The 14,580-nt window shown below is 41.2% G+C and overlaps 1 protein-coding gene across 2 annotated transcripts; it reads right to left on the bottom strand.

The window, feature by feature from the left end:
- Positions 1 to 347: 347 nt before the first annotated feature.
- On the bottom strand, positions 348 to 13,623 carry ppp1r21 (protein phosphatase 1, regulatory subunit 21). 2 transcript variants are annotated; one of them, XM_034152180.1, is made up of 22 exons: positions 12,971 to 13,623; positions 11,832 to 11,900; positions 11,205 to 11,351; positions 10,928 to 11,029; positions 10,674 to 10,838; positions 10,520 to 10,578; positions 10,089 to 10,183; positions 9,778 to 9,830; positions 8,763 to 8,912; positions 8,559 to 8,660; positions 8,373 to 8,461; positions 8,153 to 8,289; positions 7,515 to 7,607; positions 6,641 to 6,768; positions 5,891 to 6,040; positions 5,508 to 5,600; positions 4,139 to 4,393; positions 3,702 to 3,737; positions 3,431 to 3,547; positions 2,698 to 2,796; positions 2,485 to 2,613; positions 348 to 1,864 (listed from the first exon to the last, which is right to left on the bottom strand). In XM_034152180.1, exons 1-22 carry the CDS (start codon positions 13,028 to 13,030, stop codon positions 1,835 to 1,837), a joined length of 2,358 nt encoding a protein of 785 aa, XP_034008071.1. In that variant the 5' UTR covers positions 13,031 to 13,623; the 3' UTR covers positions 348 to 1,834. The 2 variants fall into 2 exon arrangements, with proteins under 2 accessions (XP_034008071.1, XP_034008072.1); XM_034152181.1 differs by having other exon boundaries at positions 11,235 to 11,351.
- Positions 13,624 to 14,580: the final 957 nt, after the last annotated feature.

Genomic DNA, 14,580 nt, shown 5'->3' with positions numbered 1-14,580 from the left:
TGTCATTAATGGTCTAAAGCCCTTGAAAGCACAAATAAAGGGGGTTTATTATTTCTTTGAACTCTGTAGTGCACCAAGAGCATTGGAAAGCATCATAAATTCAAGTAAAGTTGTGTTTCTGCCTTCGAACACAAAGTGCATCATCAAAAAGTAATCTTCCAATCCTCATACGTCCAGTTTAATGGTGTTGCCTCATTTCCCAGGGGACAGGGTGTGTTACCAGCTGTTTTTTGTTTTTAAAATGATGGGCGATTTAATATCCAAGTCTCCTCCAACTCCCAGAAACGCAGCACGGAGAGTCAACTCAGACATGCTCATTAATAACCAGCTGGCCAATATATGAATCATTTACATGTTGAACAAGCTTTTTATTTTTGTTTCACATATTTATATGTGCTTTTGTACAGGTTACATTGTGAGAATACAAGTATGTTTTTATCAGTAATTGGGGGTTTTGGCAAATCTTTATGATCAAAAGGTTTGCTGGCAGGTGTAAACTGGCCATAAGAATGTTCATAACCAAGCTGGGCTTTCCTTTAATTTCCTCAAGTCACTTCAAGCCATTTTACTGTAAACATTATCTGCCCTCTGCCATGACTCATGAATCAGGATGTCTAAGCACCGGTTACAGATGGGTCCACCCCTCTCAGACACTTTCCTGCCTCACACACAAAAATAACTTGATTCATTTTTCAAAATGTTGTGGAAAATAAAAATGTGTAAACTTTGAATAAATGCCTTTGTGTATATACATATATATTTTTGGAAATTATACAGTACAATTATATCATGATTTGAAATGAGGGTTATTCATGTCAACCCTTTTTTCGTCCATACACATTACAACATGAATTTAGAAGCAGTTGTGCCACAGCAGGTTTCTGAGTGCACATCCGTTTACTTTGGTAATAAAAAAAGACTTTTGTTACACTTCACAGAGACAGACTGACACCGTTTTACGAGCTCTGACTTGTCCATCGTACCCTTTTCTTCTAGGTAAAGAGTTAATCAGTGCTTCAAGGCAGACATTTCTTCCTGTTTCTCCACACCCACTGGACAGAACATTTTCCAACATGAGGAATGAATTCAAGTGTCTGTTAGCTGTTTGTTTAGGTTTCAAAGCCCTTCTTTACATACGCTTGTGATATATGCATGTGTTGTAAGAGGGGTATTATGCTGTATGTGGACATACAGGCACAATTGCACAAATAATCTCTAATTTGATTAAAAAAAAACATCTAAGTGTAAAACAATAGTCACATGTTGTAAAGCCTGGTACACACATACAGCCACACCAACATTTACTCTGTTCGCCTGCTCCGACAGATAAGCAGTGATGATGCAATTTCATTTTCTCTCACATGTGCGTTAAAAGCAGGAGCGCACCGATTAACAGGGTTTGGTCTTCAAGGCTTGATATCAGTGAGCATAACCAACTTTAACTGTTCCTCCTGTTTATCTTCCTCTGTCCCTTTTAGGGAAAATCTCTTTCTCTTCCATCCTGCTTTGGCCAACAGGTCAAGAAGCAGCTTCCGGAACAGTTTAAGAGAACAGTTGTCAGCAAATCATGTTAAGTTTTAACTGGTGCTGTGACAAGGAAAAGGGGAAAAGGAAGCTTCTCAGTCAAACTCTAAAAATGGTTCAAGCCTCCATAGAAGTTCATTCTTATTGCCTCTGTTTGATAGTGGAGGAATCTGAGGCGCATGTAGCCGTCCTGTGGTTTGGTGATGGTGACAGTTTGTACCAGGACGCTGCTGCGAAGCTCCACACATCAAATCTTCTTTCAAGGTGCCCTTTGTGATGCCAAAATGGAGCCAGATCCTAAAGAGCAGCTCTAGCGACCTTTGTTCTTTTTGGCATTTCCCTAGAAGGAACAGAAAACACAAGAAAGAAATGCAAAGAATGTCAGTTACAACATTGATAAAACATTTAAAGTACCGTGTTGCGTTTAAGTGCAGTAAGGTGATAGGGTTCATATTGGTTTTGCATTCGGTTTTAAGATGTAAAAACATGCTGAGGCTGGTCTCTGGCCTTCTGAGAGAAAATCACCACCTTTAACTCCCAAACATGTTCTGTCCTGCAACTTCCCAGCACTCAGCTCTCTGTGTACGCACAAGCAGGAACATGCACACTTCAAAAAGGGGCCTCTCCTTTTCTGCCGCTCTAACTTTAAACGACTTCTTCAGATGGTTCCAGCAGGTGCTTTTCCCATCAGACCACGACGCCACCAGTGACCTCGCATTTCACCCCATAACTGACGAAAACTTTACAACGTCACATTTCACTGACAACCCTGAAATGAACCTTGAACCCACTGGATTTGTATCGCTCCTTTTTAAACGATTGAGCTTTATATTTATGTACATGGGGATTGATAGCATGTGACAGCTGCAAAAAATCCTGAGAGCGAAGTTACATTTTGAAAGGGAACCATTTGGACGATCAAAAAGCATATAAATAGGCGAATCAGTCCGAGTGCTGTACCTTGCTGCCCAGTTTGAGAGTGTCAATTTCTTCTCTCTGCTTGCTCAAAGTCTCATTCATACTGCACAGGTGGTCGCTCATCATGCTGAGCTGGTCTTCGTAGCTCCTTTTCGTTGTAGCCAGCTCATCCTGTGTGACAGACAACATAGTGACAATGTATTCTGAGCTTATATGGGCTTAATGTGCTCTTTTGGTAATGAGGCTGCTTCTTACCTGCAAGCGTGTGATCTTCTGAGTGGCCAGTTTGATCTCCTCTGTCAGAGTCTCCCGAGACTTTTCTGCAATGGCTAATCTCTTTGCCAAAGCTCGACACTAGAAAGGGAGAAAAAAAGGAAAGTAAACAACTGCTGTCCCCCGATTGATGTAAAGCAAGTCTATACTTTGCAGGGTTTTTTCAAAAGCTTCAATAAAGGTGTATTTACATTAGTTTATGGGTGTTTTTGAGGACAGCTGACAAATGTAAATGCAGAGTCTGAAATAGTGACAGATTAATTCCCGAGGCTGTGACTCAAGATCAGGTGCAGTCCTGTTGCTACGATACAAAATGTTGATGACTGACGTGCCGGTTAGTCACTAATGTGACCGGATGTCACTTAGAGAAGCTATCTACATTCAGATACCTGACACCAAAAATGTAAGGTGTCAGTTTCTCAGTGAAAAAAGGCAACACTTGGAAATAAAGTGTTGCCTTTTTTCCAAAGCGAAAACAACAGAGAAAACAAGGTTAACCTCTGATTCAGTTTCTGTGCTCTCTGTATCAAGCATATGAAAGGAGCAGACAAAAATAGCACACATGAGGGAGCAGGGCGAGTGACTGTTCTGGCACTAAATGTATTTGGGCTTTTAGAGGAGGTTGTTAGTTGAGTTTTCATATTCCTCTTCCCAAGTGACATGCAATGAAAAGTTCAGTTCTTTGCTACGAGCAGCAGTTTGGTTAGGGCTTCACCTCGGAGTGAAAGTGCACCGCTTTGCTGTCTGAGATCTGGAGCTGTGTGGTGAGCTCTCCCACTCTGGTCATGTAGTGAGTCTTTATCAGCGTCTCCCTGGACTCCTCGTCTCCCACCTGCACACACAGACACAACATCCAGCTGGAGAAGAACTTTGTTTCACGTTCTAGGAAGTATTATGATTTCAAATACCTAAAAAATGCATTTCTGTTTTTTATTTAGGTACTCTGTGTTTTATTTTGTCAGCTGGTTAAGTGTGTGGTAACTTACATGCTCGACTGAAGGTGTTGTGCACAACATGCCAACCTGAAAACAGAAAACATGTCAGGAAGTTCATCACAAATCAGATGGTATAAAAGCTTCAGGCACAGACAGGCGTCCAACACTGTTAGGACAAACAAGCCATGCAAGAGATAATATAAGTAAAACACAAGCAGCGCAGTAACGGGTGAGTCAAACTGCCCTGGGTTGTGACTGCACTGTGAACTCTGCACTGACTTGCATAAACAACATTTCTCCTCTATTCTGCTGCCTCAGCGCATTGGAAGTCTTGCTTTCATTAGGCAAAAACTTGCTTAGCGTGGGGGCCACAAGAAAAGAGCCATAATACTCTCTTTGTTGAAGCAAATCAGACACTAGTGCCATGGGCGGAAAATGTCCTCTGCAAGCAAAAACTAACAAGCGCAGCAGCCAATGAGGGACAGTACCAGGCTGGTGCACAGCGTGGCCTCTCTCTCCCCAGCGCTGGGCTCCATCTCTGCTTCCTCCTGGCTCTGTACGGGCGTGCTGGCTGCAGCTGGGGGTGAGTTCAGACTCCCCCCTTGAGCTGCAGCGAGCTGAGCTTCCAGGTCGGCGATGCGCTGGTTCTCCTTTTCCAAGCGCACCTTCCCCAGCTGCGCCTCCAGCAGCCAGTGCTCCTTCTCCTGCTCCAGCCGGGCGATCTTGTCCTGGCTCTGCTGCACCTGCAGGGGGGCGGCGGCGGGGGGGGGGGGGGGGGGAGAGGAGCGGACAGTGAGCTTGTGGGAGGAGGGCTGAGCAACGCTTGGGTAAGGTGAAAGGGCGGCAGTATTTAGGAAGAAATAGAGAAGCTATATAACAAAGCAGTTTGTGAAGATACAACAATTGGGTCGATTGTTCTGAAACTCATCATTTAAATCTGATCAAAAGTAGTCTGTAAGAGATAAGGTCCCCGGCTCTTTCCATTGGTCCTTCCCAACCTGGATGCTCAAATGTCCAATAAGATCTTTCTTTTGTACAAATATTGCTTAAAGGTGGGGTAGGTAAGTTTGAGAAACCAGCTCGAGATACACTTTTTGTTATATTCCATGGAATGCTCTTAACATCCCGATAGCAATGAATATTTGAAGTGCTTTGACAAAAAATCCATTAAAAAATGTCATCTGTGGAAGCCGTAGTACTGTAAAAAGCACGACCAATCATTTTAGCCGGCGGGGCTAAAATAACTGGATGGCCTACCTGCCTGTCAGCCTTCCATCTGTGCACAAACTTATCTCGTGCCCTCATTGGTCATGTGCGCGTTCGTGTGTGTTGGAGGAGGGGCTCTGTAAGGAAGTGGCAGATTTTTTCCGGCTGTGTATATTTTCAAATCCTTGCGCACTCAAGCTGGTTTCTCCAAAATGACCTACCCCACCTTTAACTGTAACTTGATGCTGATAAATTGAAGCAGTTCATATGACCAAAGGGCTCATTAACGAGAAAAATATCTGCAACACATTTGAAATATCAAGTGATTGTAATATATAATTTTAAGATGCATGCACATTTATGACTAACTTTTTCCATATACTTGTGTAGTTATGCAAGAACTATTGGTGCTGTTGTTCTCCAGCCACAATAAACATGATTGCATGGTTATTTAAAAACCATGTTTAAACCTATTTGGACTTTACTCCGTTATTATAGAAACCGCCCTTAAGGGCAATCAAACCTGGCCTGCACACTGACTCATACCAGGGAGTGTCTGTTTGAAAAATGATTAGGTAAATGTTTAAAAGTTATAAATTCTATACTGACAGAAATGTTTTAAGAAAAGAGTGATGGAGCCGAGTGTCATACCTGCTGACTGAGGCCTTCTCTGCTCTCAGTGGAGCTGGTGAGTACACGACGGTTAGACAGAGCATCACTGTAAGGAACCGACTGCGGCCGGGCCTGAATGAAGAAACATAAAGAGAAAACATTCATCATTGAATAAAACCCATGCAGTTCCTATATGTTTAATTTGCTTTTTTGTACATCACTACTGATAAAAAAGGCCTTTCCATGAAAGAAAAAAAAAAAAAAAGCAAATAAATTGTGTCATGAAACACAGAGGAAATCAAATACGGGTATGTGCAGATGATGCATATCAAATATTCACAAAGGCGAGATGTTTGGGGGCTGTCACCCTTTAATACGAGCTAAGACCTGGGAATATCTCGCAGATTTAATCATACACTAACCTTTTTGACAGCACTGATATATGCTGCTGCTTTCTTTTTGTTGGCCAGCATGCTCTCTGCTTGCAAGGGGTTCAGGGCTAGCGTGCTGCCTCTTGGACTGTAGCCCGATGATGTGAAGAAGTCCAAGTTGTTGCTGAAGAAAGTGGCAATCTGCAACAAAACAGGGACATTATGTCTCGAACCGGGGAAAGAAATGAAGATCTTTGCAGCCTCCTGTGCTAAAGAAACACTAATTATGCCGACATGTCTCAATGCAGATACACAGCATTCTGTTTTGCCTCCAATTAACCAGTGTGTTTGCAGCGGAGCGATGATTACACCACCAAGTGCCCAGGATGATACATGTCTGAGCAATTAAGCTTTTGCCTGGAGAGATGATCACTCTGGAAATGCAGCTCACTTCTCACAACATGCGCCAGAGTGTTATTGGGCGCTGCGACCCACCGGACTCCGCCTCTCATCAGCAGACTCATCTCAGCCCACGCTTCACTTGATCCACAAAGAGAAACCTTTATTTACTTCCCTTGACTGGGGAGCAGCTGGACTAACTGCGAGTTGGACAGCATCTTTGAACATTTAACTGCCGGCCCACCTGAGTTCTGTGGTGGCAAAATAACCAACGTCATCCAGTGGCTGTAAAATCACTGCTACTTACAGTTAAGCTTCTGTGAACTACAGCTACCAAATAACTGTTTGAACAAGGTATACGGAATATAAATGTGGCTGCTGCCTGCCCCCTGTTGTCCGTACCTTGCCGGTGCTGCTGATCAGAGAGCCCAGAGATCCCAGCAGGCACTCTGTGGTGGTGCACAGCTTCTGGGTGATGGTGGGCAGCTCCTGCTCTAAGCTGGCCTTCTGGTTGTAGTGCTTTGACATCTCTGGACACACAGGAGAGGAACATTTATAAAGAGAATTTAAAAAGCATCTGTTGGCTTATTTATCCCAACTTCAGCTTCATTAGGTACATATATTAGCTACAGATATTTGTTACCATCATGAGATTTAAAGATAACTATTGAGTGAAGCTCCCTTCCTGATTGGTGTGTAAATTATGAGCCTAAATAGCTGTTCCCAAAAGAAACAAGACAAAGGTACTTCAATAGTGTTTTATTGTCAGAGTTAATAGATTTTTTATCTTCACGGTCTACTGTATATTTTCTACTTTTTAATGCTGTTTTAATTCTATTTTGAGATGTTTAAATGCTAGTATTGTTTATTTCTACTCTTTAATTTCTACTTATGTGCAATGCCTTGGTTTGTTCTGTTGTATTTTTATGCGGCTGCAACGCAAACATTTCCCGATTTGGGATCAATAGTCCCAAAAGTACCTCTTATCTTATCTTATTACATAAACATATTTCCTCTCAGTAAAATGTTTCAGCTACACAAAAAGTGACTCTTCTCTGCCAGAAAGCATTACACTATACTTTCATTCCAGAATCGCAGTCTGATAGATGCAACAATGAAGCATCTCAATATTTACACTTCAAAAACCGAGCAGGTGGGGATCGTTCTGAAAACAGAAAAAGTAGTCTGACTTTTATGAATGGCAGCAGAGAGGCGATAACTCGTGCTGTTGTGGGGAATGGCTGTGGATCAAAACATGTCTGACGGTGCGGCTCACCTTTAATGGCATCGTGAAGACTGTGCAGGCAGGCGGCCAGCTGCGTGAAGACGGCGGAGGTGCTGCTCTGAGGCATGGCGTCCTGCCGAACACCTGTGACACATTGCACAAATTAGTAAACGAGCATATTGTGGCAATTCACACTCATAGCACCAGTTATTTCCATTAAAAAATCCTATTCTTTCACACTATTAACTGGGATAATGGATTGATATTTTAGGCTGTGATATATCAAACTCAACGGGACCTATAGCTAAAACTTGGACTGATGATTTTTGGAAGTGTGTGAATTTAAAAAGCTGCATTAAAGTAAATTGATTTAACTTTCTGAATTGTTTACACTGTCCTAGCTTTTCTATTATCTTACAACTTATAATACTAAAGAGATTATTATAACTTTACCAGCATATTCATTGAAATCAATGGTCAACCCAACAATATCCCCACAATTTAGAGGTATTCAGTCTAAGATATTTGACTTACGAAACATTTCTCAGACCTAGCTGAAACTACAGAAACACACCGGCAGCAAAACCAATGCTTTAATCCTAGTTCAAACCATTCTCCTTTTCTGCAAAACAACTAAGCTGCAGGAACTAATCTGTGACATATGGTACGTACTTTCTGTGTAAACTTACTGGGTAAGGCCAAAAGGTTGATGTAGCTCTGCATTTTCTCAAACACAGAAGTTACTCTCTTCATGTCACTCTGCAACTCCTGGTTTTTCGCAGTGAGGACAGCGGTACAAAGAGGTGTGTCACACTCTTCTTCAAGGCTGTGGAGAGAAGAGAAGATTAATACCGCCTCCTCCACTCCATTTCTTGATCACTAACACACACAAACACAACCCGCGCTGACCTTTTCAGCTGGTAGGGAAGAATCTTTTGCAGAAAGTGGGTGTATGAGGAGAAATTATCAGCAAAGCTCTTCAGCTTGACCACGGTCTCCTTCAATTCAAGAGAAAAAGACTCAATAAGTGGTCGGTTATAGGAGAGCATCACTAACAAGCCCACACAAGGTCTATGAAAAAAAGAAAGCACTTACCAGTACTGTGACGGTGTCTTCTGTGATGCTTTGGTGTAGATGCAGGAAACTGTCCTCCAGGGGGCGCACATAGGCTGCGTTCTCATGTAGATACTGAGAGAACTAGGTAAAGAGAGACATCTTTAGTTACACTGATACTGTGTTTCGTCACTCTTCTGTTATATATTAATCACAGTCTGTGTGTCTTGTGTATGGTTGTCTCACCTTCTGGTTAAGAGGGGAAATGGGCTCAATAGACGAGTCCAGAGGATAGATGTGAACCCTCTGCTCTGTGTAGGAGTGGAAGTTCAGCAGAGCAGCCACCAGGTCCTGAATAAAGCTCAGGGCCTGACCTGCCACGTCCCGCGCTTTGAGCTGAAAGAACACACAGCCCACACAATGTTTCAGTCTGTGAGGGAATTCAGCTGGATGAACAACCCTGAGGTATATATTCTGACTAAGAATCAGGTGATTCATTCAGTAATCATTTAAAAGAAAACTTCTGCAACTATTTAGAAAACTGATCATTTCTAAGCAAAAATATCAAAACATTACAAGTTTAGGCTTTAAAAGTGTGTGAGTTTGCTTTGTTAGGTCTGTCTTAAGTGGTATCATTTGAATATCTGTGGCACCACGTAAAAAAGGTATCTGATGACGACTGTCACTCTTTCCCTGAATGTTTTTTGACCACTTAATTAATCAGGAATGCCAGTGAACGAACAATCCCGTCAGCCCTTTTACTACCGCCACTTTGTCACTTTAAGATTTTAAATCCATAATTCAAGATTAGATAATGGCTGTGTATGGTGCGTGTTGTTTTATATGACAATGCCAAATTTCCATATGAGTCATAAACTTATGAACGTTCAAGTGTTCAGAATCTAATAAATAAATGACGGCTTACTCGAGAATCAAAAGAATCCATAGATGCATCCGCATGATGGTCTACAATTATTAATAAATATGCCGAATTGTTTGTGTCAATAAATAAAAGTGGAGCATTATCGTCAGTTATTGCTTAATAATCAGAAAAGGTACTTATTATGTTGAGATTTCAAAATGATAAAATGTGCAAAGCACAGCAAACTCTGCATTATGCAAAGTTATATGAATTAGATGATCACAATGTATTGAAATTGCTAGGACAACACTTTATAATCTGGAATGCTTAATGACAAAAGTATTCTCTTAAGACAAATGAAAAGCACATGCACTATTAAAGTATATATTTTCTTCTCACCTGGTGCCTTCGATTGTGTGGTGGCACATTTAAGCTGTTGTAGCCAATAAGTTCTGCAGGGTAGGAGAGAGAGAGGAAGTTAAAGAACATCCACCTGCACTGAACTTTATTGACTCCACAAACACAGCTTAAAAGGTTTAGCCTCCGGCCCGCTGCGTGCAGTATTACAGTTTGGTAAAACATTACCCTATTTACTCCTGGGCGCAACGGGGTTATTGCATCAGTGACAAAGACATAAACGTTCTCAAATAGATGTCTGCTCGCTGTAGCAGATCGCTTTTTGTGGCCGTGGCTCAGTGCCAGATACTCACTGGTGTCGTTGAAGGGCACTTTCTCCTGGATAACACTGCTGCTCTGTTTCACCTGTCGGTTCAGCTCCGACTGGCTCAGCCTCAACTGCTGCTGACTGCAGAAAGAGAGCAGAAAATAATAGATTAAACTATGCATTCCACTTGGTTTATCCAATGTAAATGGGTTTTGTGAATCACAATAACAGACAGGTATAATGTGAAATGTACATATCCAAGGTTTATGTTAAAATGGGGTGGTTTCCCAGATCTTTTAAATACGGATATGGTATTTTTGTGGGTCTAGTTCCACTACTGGAGTTTATCCGAAGTATACTGTAACTTCATTAAGTATGTATAAATACTTTATATATGCAAATCACCCTTTTGGTTTTCTCACACCGCAGCGGTGGATACAATTATTCTCAAACCGTCAAATAATAAAAATGATGTACCACTCTTCTGTTCGCATTCTGCACTCTTTTGCTTCCCTCTCCAGAGTCTGTGATTTTATCTATGAGAATAAAGGAAAAAGAGACACATTTGAATAAACTGTATAAAAAACGTATAGTAAAAATATGTTCTTCACCTCCTCCTCTTCATCCTCACCTCCAAACGCGCCTTGTCACTCTGCAGCCGCTCGATTGTTTCCATGTACTTGGTGGTGAGTCCGCCCACTACAGCCTGGTGCTGCTCCGAGTCTTTTTCCAGCTCCTGCAGTCGTGTCTTCAGCTCGGACTCCTGCCGGCTGTGCTGCTCACCTGCTTCATAGAACTAACACGTATACAGCAGGAAACCGAGCCATTACATGCATGGCCTCACCACTTCATTAACTGTTTATATACCGGACAATGACTGCTTACTTGGATATGAAGTCGCTCATTTTCTTCTATCTTTTTCTGCAGGTCTTCATCAAATACACATTGGGTCTCCAGACCGTGCTGGGAGGGAGAGTCTACTTTACTCTGCAGGAGGTAAAGATCAAATGTTAGTGAGGATGTTTTGGCTCTACAAACATAAGCATTTAATCAGAATCAGTGTTGCAAATTGCAGATCACTCTTTAAACTAATATCTAATGGCTATATACATCCGGTCCCTCTGACATACTGTGCCTCTCCCTGATTTCCCCTCATGATCACCTTCCCCTTTTTGCCCTTGGCTTCACTGACAGCGAGCTCCTCCTGCAGCAGCTCCACCCGTTTGGCCAACTGTTGGTTCCTGAAGCTGAGACTGTCCATCTCCTGCTCCTGCTTCCTCAGGCTCTGGTCCCTCTGCTTCAGCTGCTCCTGATGACCACAATGACAAACACATGTCAAGCAAAGAACTGTAGTTGTGTTGTCTACAACCAGCACTTTAGGAAATTAACTTATTTTACATCAACAAGACAACACTCCATGACTGTAGCAGACCTTGCTGTGATTTTATAATTAAGCTCCCTGGCAAATATGGCAGACCTGTCATTGCGCACATCCAGCATAATTAGTAACAACACTGCAAGAAGAAGTAATACATTTAGTTGACCTGATGTTTTTCTGTTGCTTAGTAAACATGAACAAATAGTTGTTTACATATCTTTCCCCTTAAGCCTTATGATTACCTGTGTCAACCTGATGAATATTCATAGAAAAAGAAGATTACAATTTATGAGATAATCTAGAATCTCTAAAACATTTTGGCTGTGGTTTATTCTTATCACCTGTAACAGGGACATCGTGTATTACAGCTGTGGAGGAAAATTATTTCTTTGGTTTTATATGTCACTTTACCTTAAATGAGGCAGAGTTGGCCTGTTCATCCACAACTCCCTTCTTCAGCACCTGGTTCTGGGCACGGAGCTGTGGAGACATGTACAGGATGACACATGAATGTTATCTATGGTCAGGATTAAGATGCGACGATTGTATTATCAATGCTAATGTATGTATGAGGTATCAAACATGTCTATTTTCATCAACAATATCATATATTTGTCTGTGGTTGCTTTGTTTTTTTTCTCCAATTCTGCATAACGTGAAGATTCACCACTTAGGTCCTCTTTTTTCCTAGACGCCTCCTTAACTCAGCATAACGGCAGCACATGTGACAGTTACACAGTCAGCACTTCCTGAGCAGGATATGGTGCTTGGCTAACGGGGAGATCATTGTTTCAACAGGAAACAGCACACTTGCTGTCAGCTGACACCGACACAAAGGGCGCAAACAGCTCACAGAAAACGCAGACTCACAGGCTTTACTGTCAACATATTAACCTTTACACAGCATGATTTTAAGCTACTTAACATGTGAAAATGATGCACATGTTGTACTTAAATTACAACATTAAAACTAAAACACACCACAATAACAAACCACAAACCTATGAAATAACTGGTCTTGTGTTGACAACATCTGTTGCCAATAAAGTATCTTTATTAGGTATACCAGGCTTATTCCACCTTCTGCATCAAATTAAAAAACTAGTTTCATGACAGATTTAATGTTCAGTTTTTGAGTTGATTCATTTGTAAGGTTATTTTCGAGCCTGTATTCTGTTTTTTGAATGATTTTGCATTATAATTAGAGGTGCTTCTAATAATCATTCAACTGCACTACAAACTACATCTTCCAAAATGACATTAAGTTGGTGTAGAATCAATGGCTTTCATTCAGTTTACAGTAATAATTCTTAGTTAAGTTCATTTCTTTGCAGTGACAACAAGTCTGCATGGTCAGCTCCAACCATGGAATCCACTCTGTAAGTCCAATACTGTAAAATCATGTTAAATTAGCATGTGTCATTGATTATAGATGATACGGTTATAGTGGTTTATAACTCATTGGATACTTCTGAGCAGGCTACCAGCCTTGTCATTAATGTTTTAATAACGTTACCTTACTAACATTACACGGTAGAACAGTGTTTTACCTTGGAGTACTCCTGTGCCAGCTTGCTGTATTTTGTCTGCAGGTCTGTAACGTTAGCCATTGTCGCTGGAAGTCGGTTATCCCGTCGCCAAATCGTTAATGCTACTAAACGGTATCCACTTTAGCCCGGTGAGCTGATGGGTGTAGTTAGCTTCTTCTCTCCAATGTGCCGGGGGCTTGGGATTATAAAGCCGGACACGGTGAGCTGTGAGCCGGCTAGCTCAAGTTAGCTAGTTCACAGGCGGCTTGTTCTATACCTTGGTAAAACTAACCTGGAGAACATTGTCACATAAAGCTGTCATGAGTCCCGGATATTAGACGCTACCATAATATCTAAAGCCGGATATTTTTCTGACTTGACAGCAGCGCTTTTAGCACTTTTAGCGGTGACAGGGCTTGCTAGCTAGCCGACTAGCCACCAGCTAACTAGCTATGTAGCAAAACAAATGCAGAGAAACACATGCAGGTCATATTATGTGACAGCAGCCGTGAGAAACCGCTGCGTCCGCAAATCCTATTACGGATTGAGAGTAGCTGCTGCTAAACTAGCCGAGCAGCACTGACAGTCCATTCATCTGAAGGAATACTTTCATTTTTTTTACCCAGCAGAAAATCTTCCTCGAATGAGATCCGATCACGGACACAAGCGCCGGGGTCAGAGTTGAGAAAACAGGAAAGTGGAGAGTGAGCAGGGCGCCGTCTAGCGTTGGAAGGGCTCGAAAAAAGACGACATACATACACAATGTTGAATTAAATAATTAAAGATATATAAATAAATAAATGCATTGTACTGCCCAAAAAGTAATAAACAAATAAATAAAGTTGAATATAAATATTGCCAAAACAGAATTTAAATAATATATTCCAATTATGTATGATTAATATATTTGTATACTTGATAACTTTATATCATATTGTATTATACTAAATTATATTATATTATGATACTTGGGAATTAAAATAAAAAAGACACACTTCCTGTAATTACACCAGCGATATAGGCCTACAGCACATTAAAATACTCTAGTCTGTAATATAGCGTATTCTTTTTTACATGTGTTTTTACAGGTGATTATAGGAAGGCTCTGAATGTTATATTTGTATAACATATTTTCCCCTCTTCTTACATTAGATATTATGCCATTTGCGTTAAGTGCTGTGATGTCACTGATAAATAATTTACTGCTGATTTGAGTGTGGCATTACCAGGAACAAGGTCAGAAATCACAAATAGGTTGTAGCACGTTGAAAGATAGCCGCTGTGATTTTCCTTTAAAACGCACATGACCTCGTTTGGACTCAAAGTGAAATGACATGTTGCTAATGCAGCCATCACCGCTCAAATCCTACAAGATTAATTTCACCTAATCCATAATAATCTCTTTATATATTCACCACACAGTAGCCTACTGCTATAGGCTATATACAAATAAATACTAACTTATTTTTATCAGCTGTTAAATTAGTAAAATGCAAAAAATTACAAGAAGGAATTACTTAAATGTTTTGAAGAAAGACATTTGCGCTGTTTCACGATTGCTGATCTTAAATGCAGGCTAAACACAAACTCACTGACACGCACACCACAGCCAGTGGCTCCAGCATTGTCTG

This window comes from Trematomus bernacchii, unplaced genomic scaffold (genome assembly GCF_902827165.1).
Source record: "Trematomus bernacchii unplaced genomic scaffold, fTreBer1.1, whole genome shotgun sequence".
In the NCBI taxonomy this organism is placed as follows: Eukaryota; Metazoa; Chordata; class Actinopteri; order Perciformes; family Nototheniidae; genus Trematomus; species Trematomus bernacchii.
Note: the sequence above shows the minus strand (reverse complement) of the source record. Positions and strands in the feature narration are given on the sequence as shown.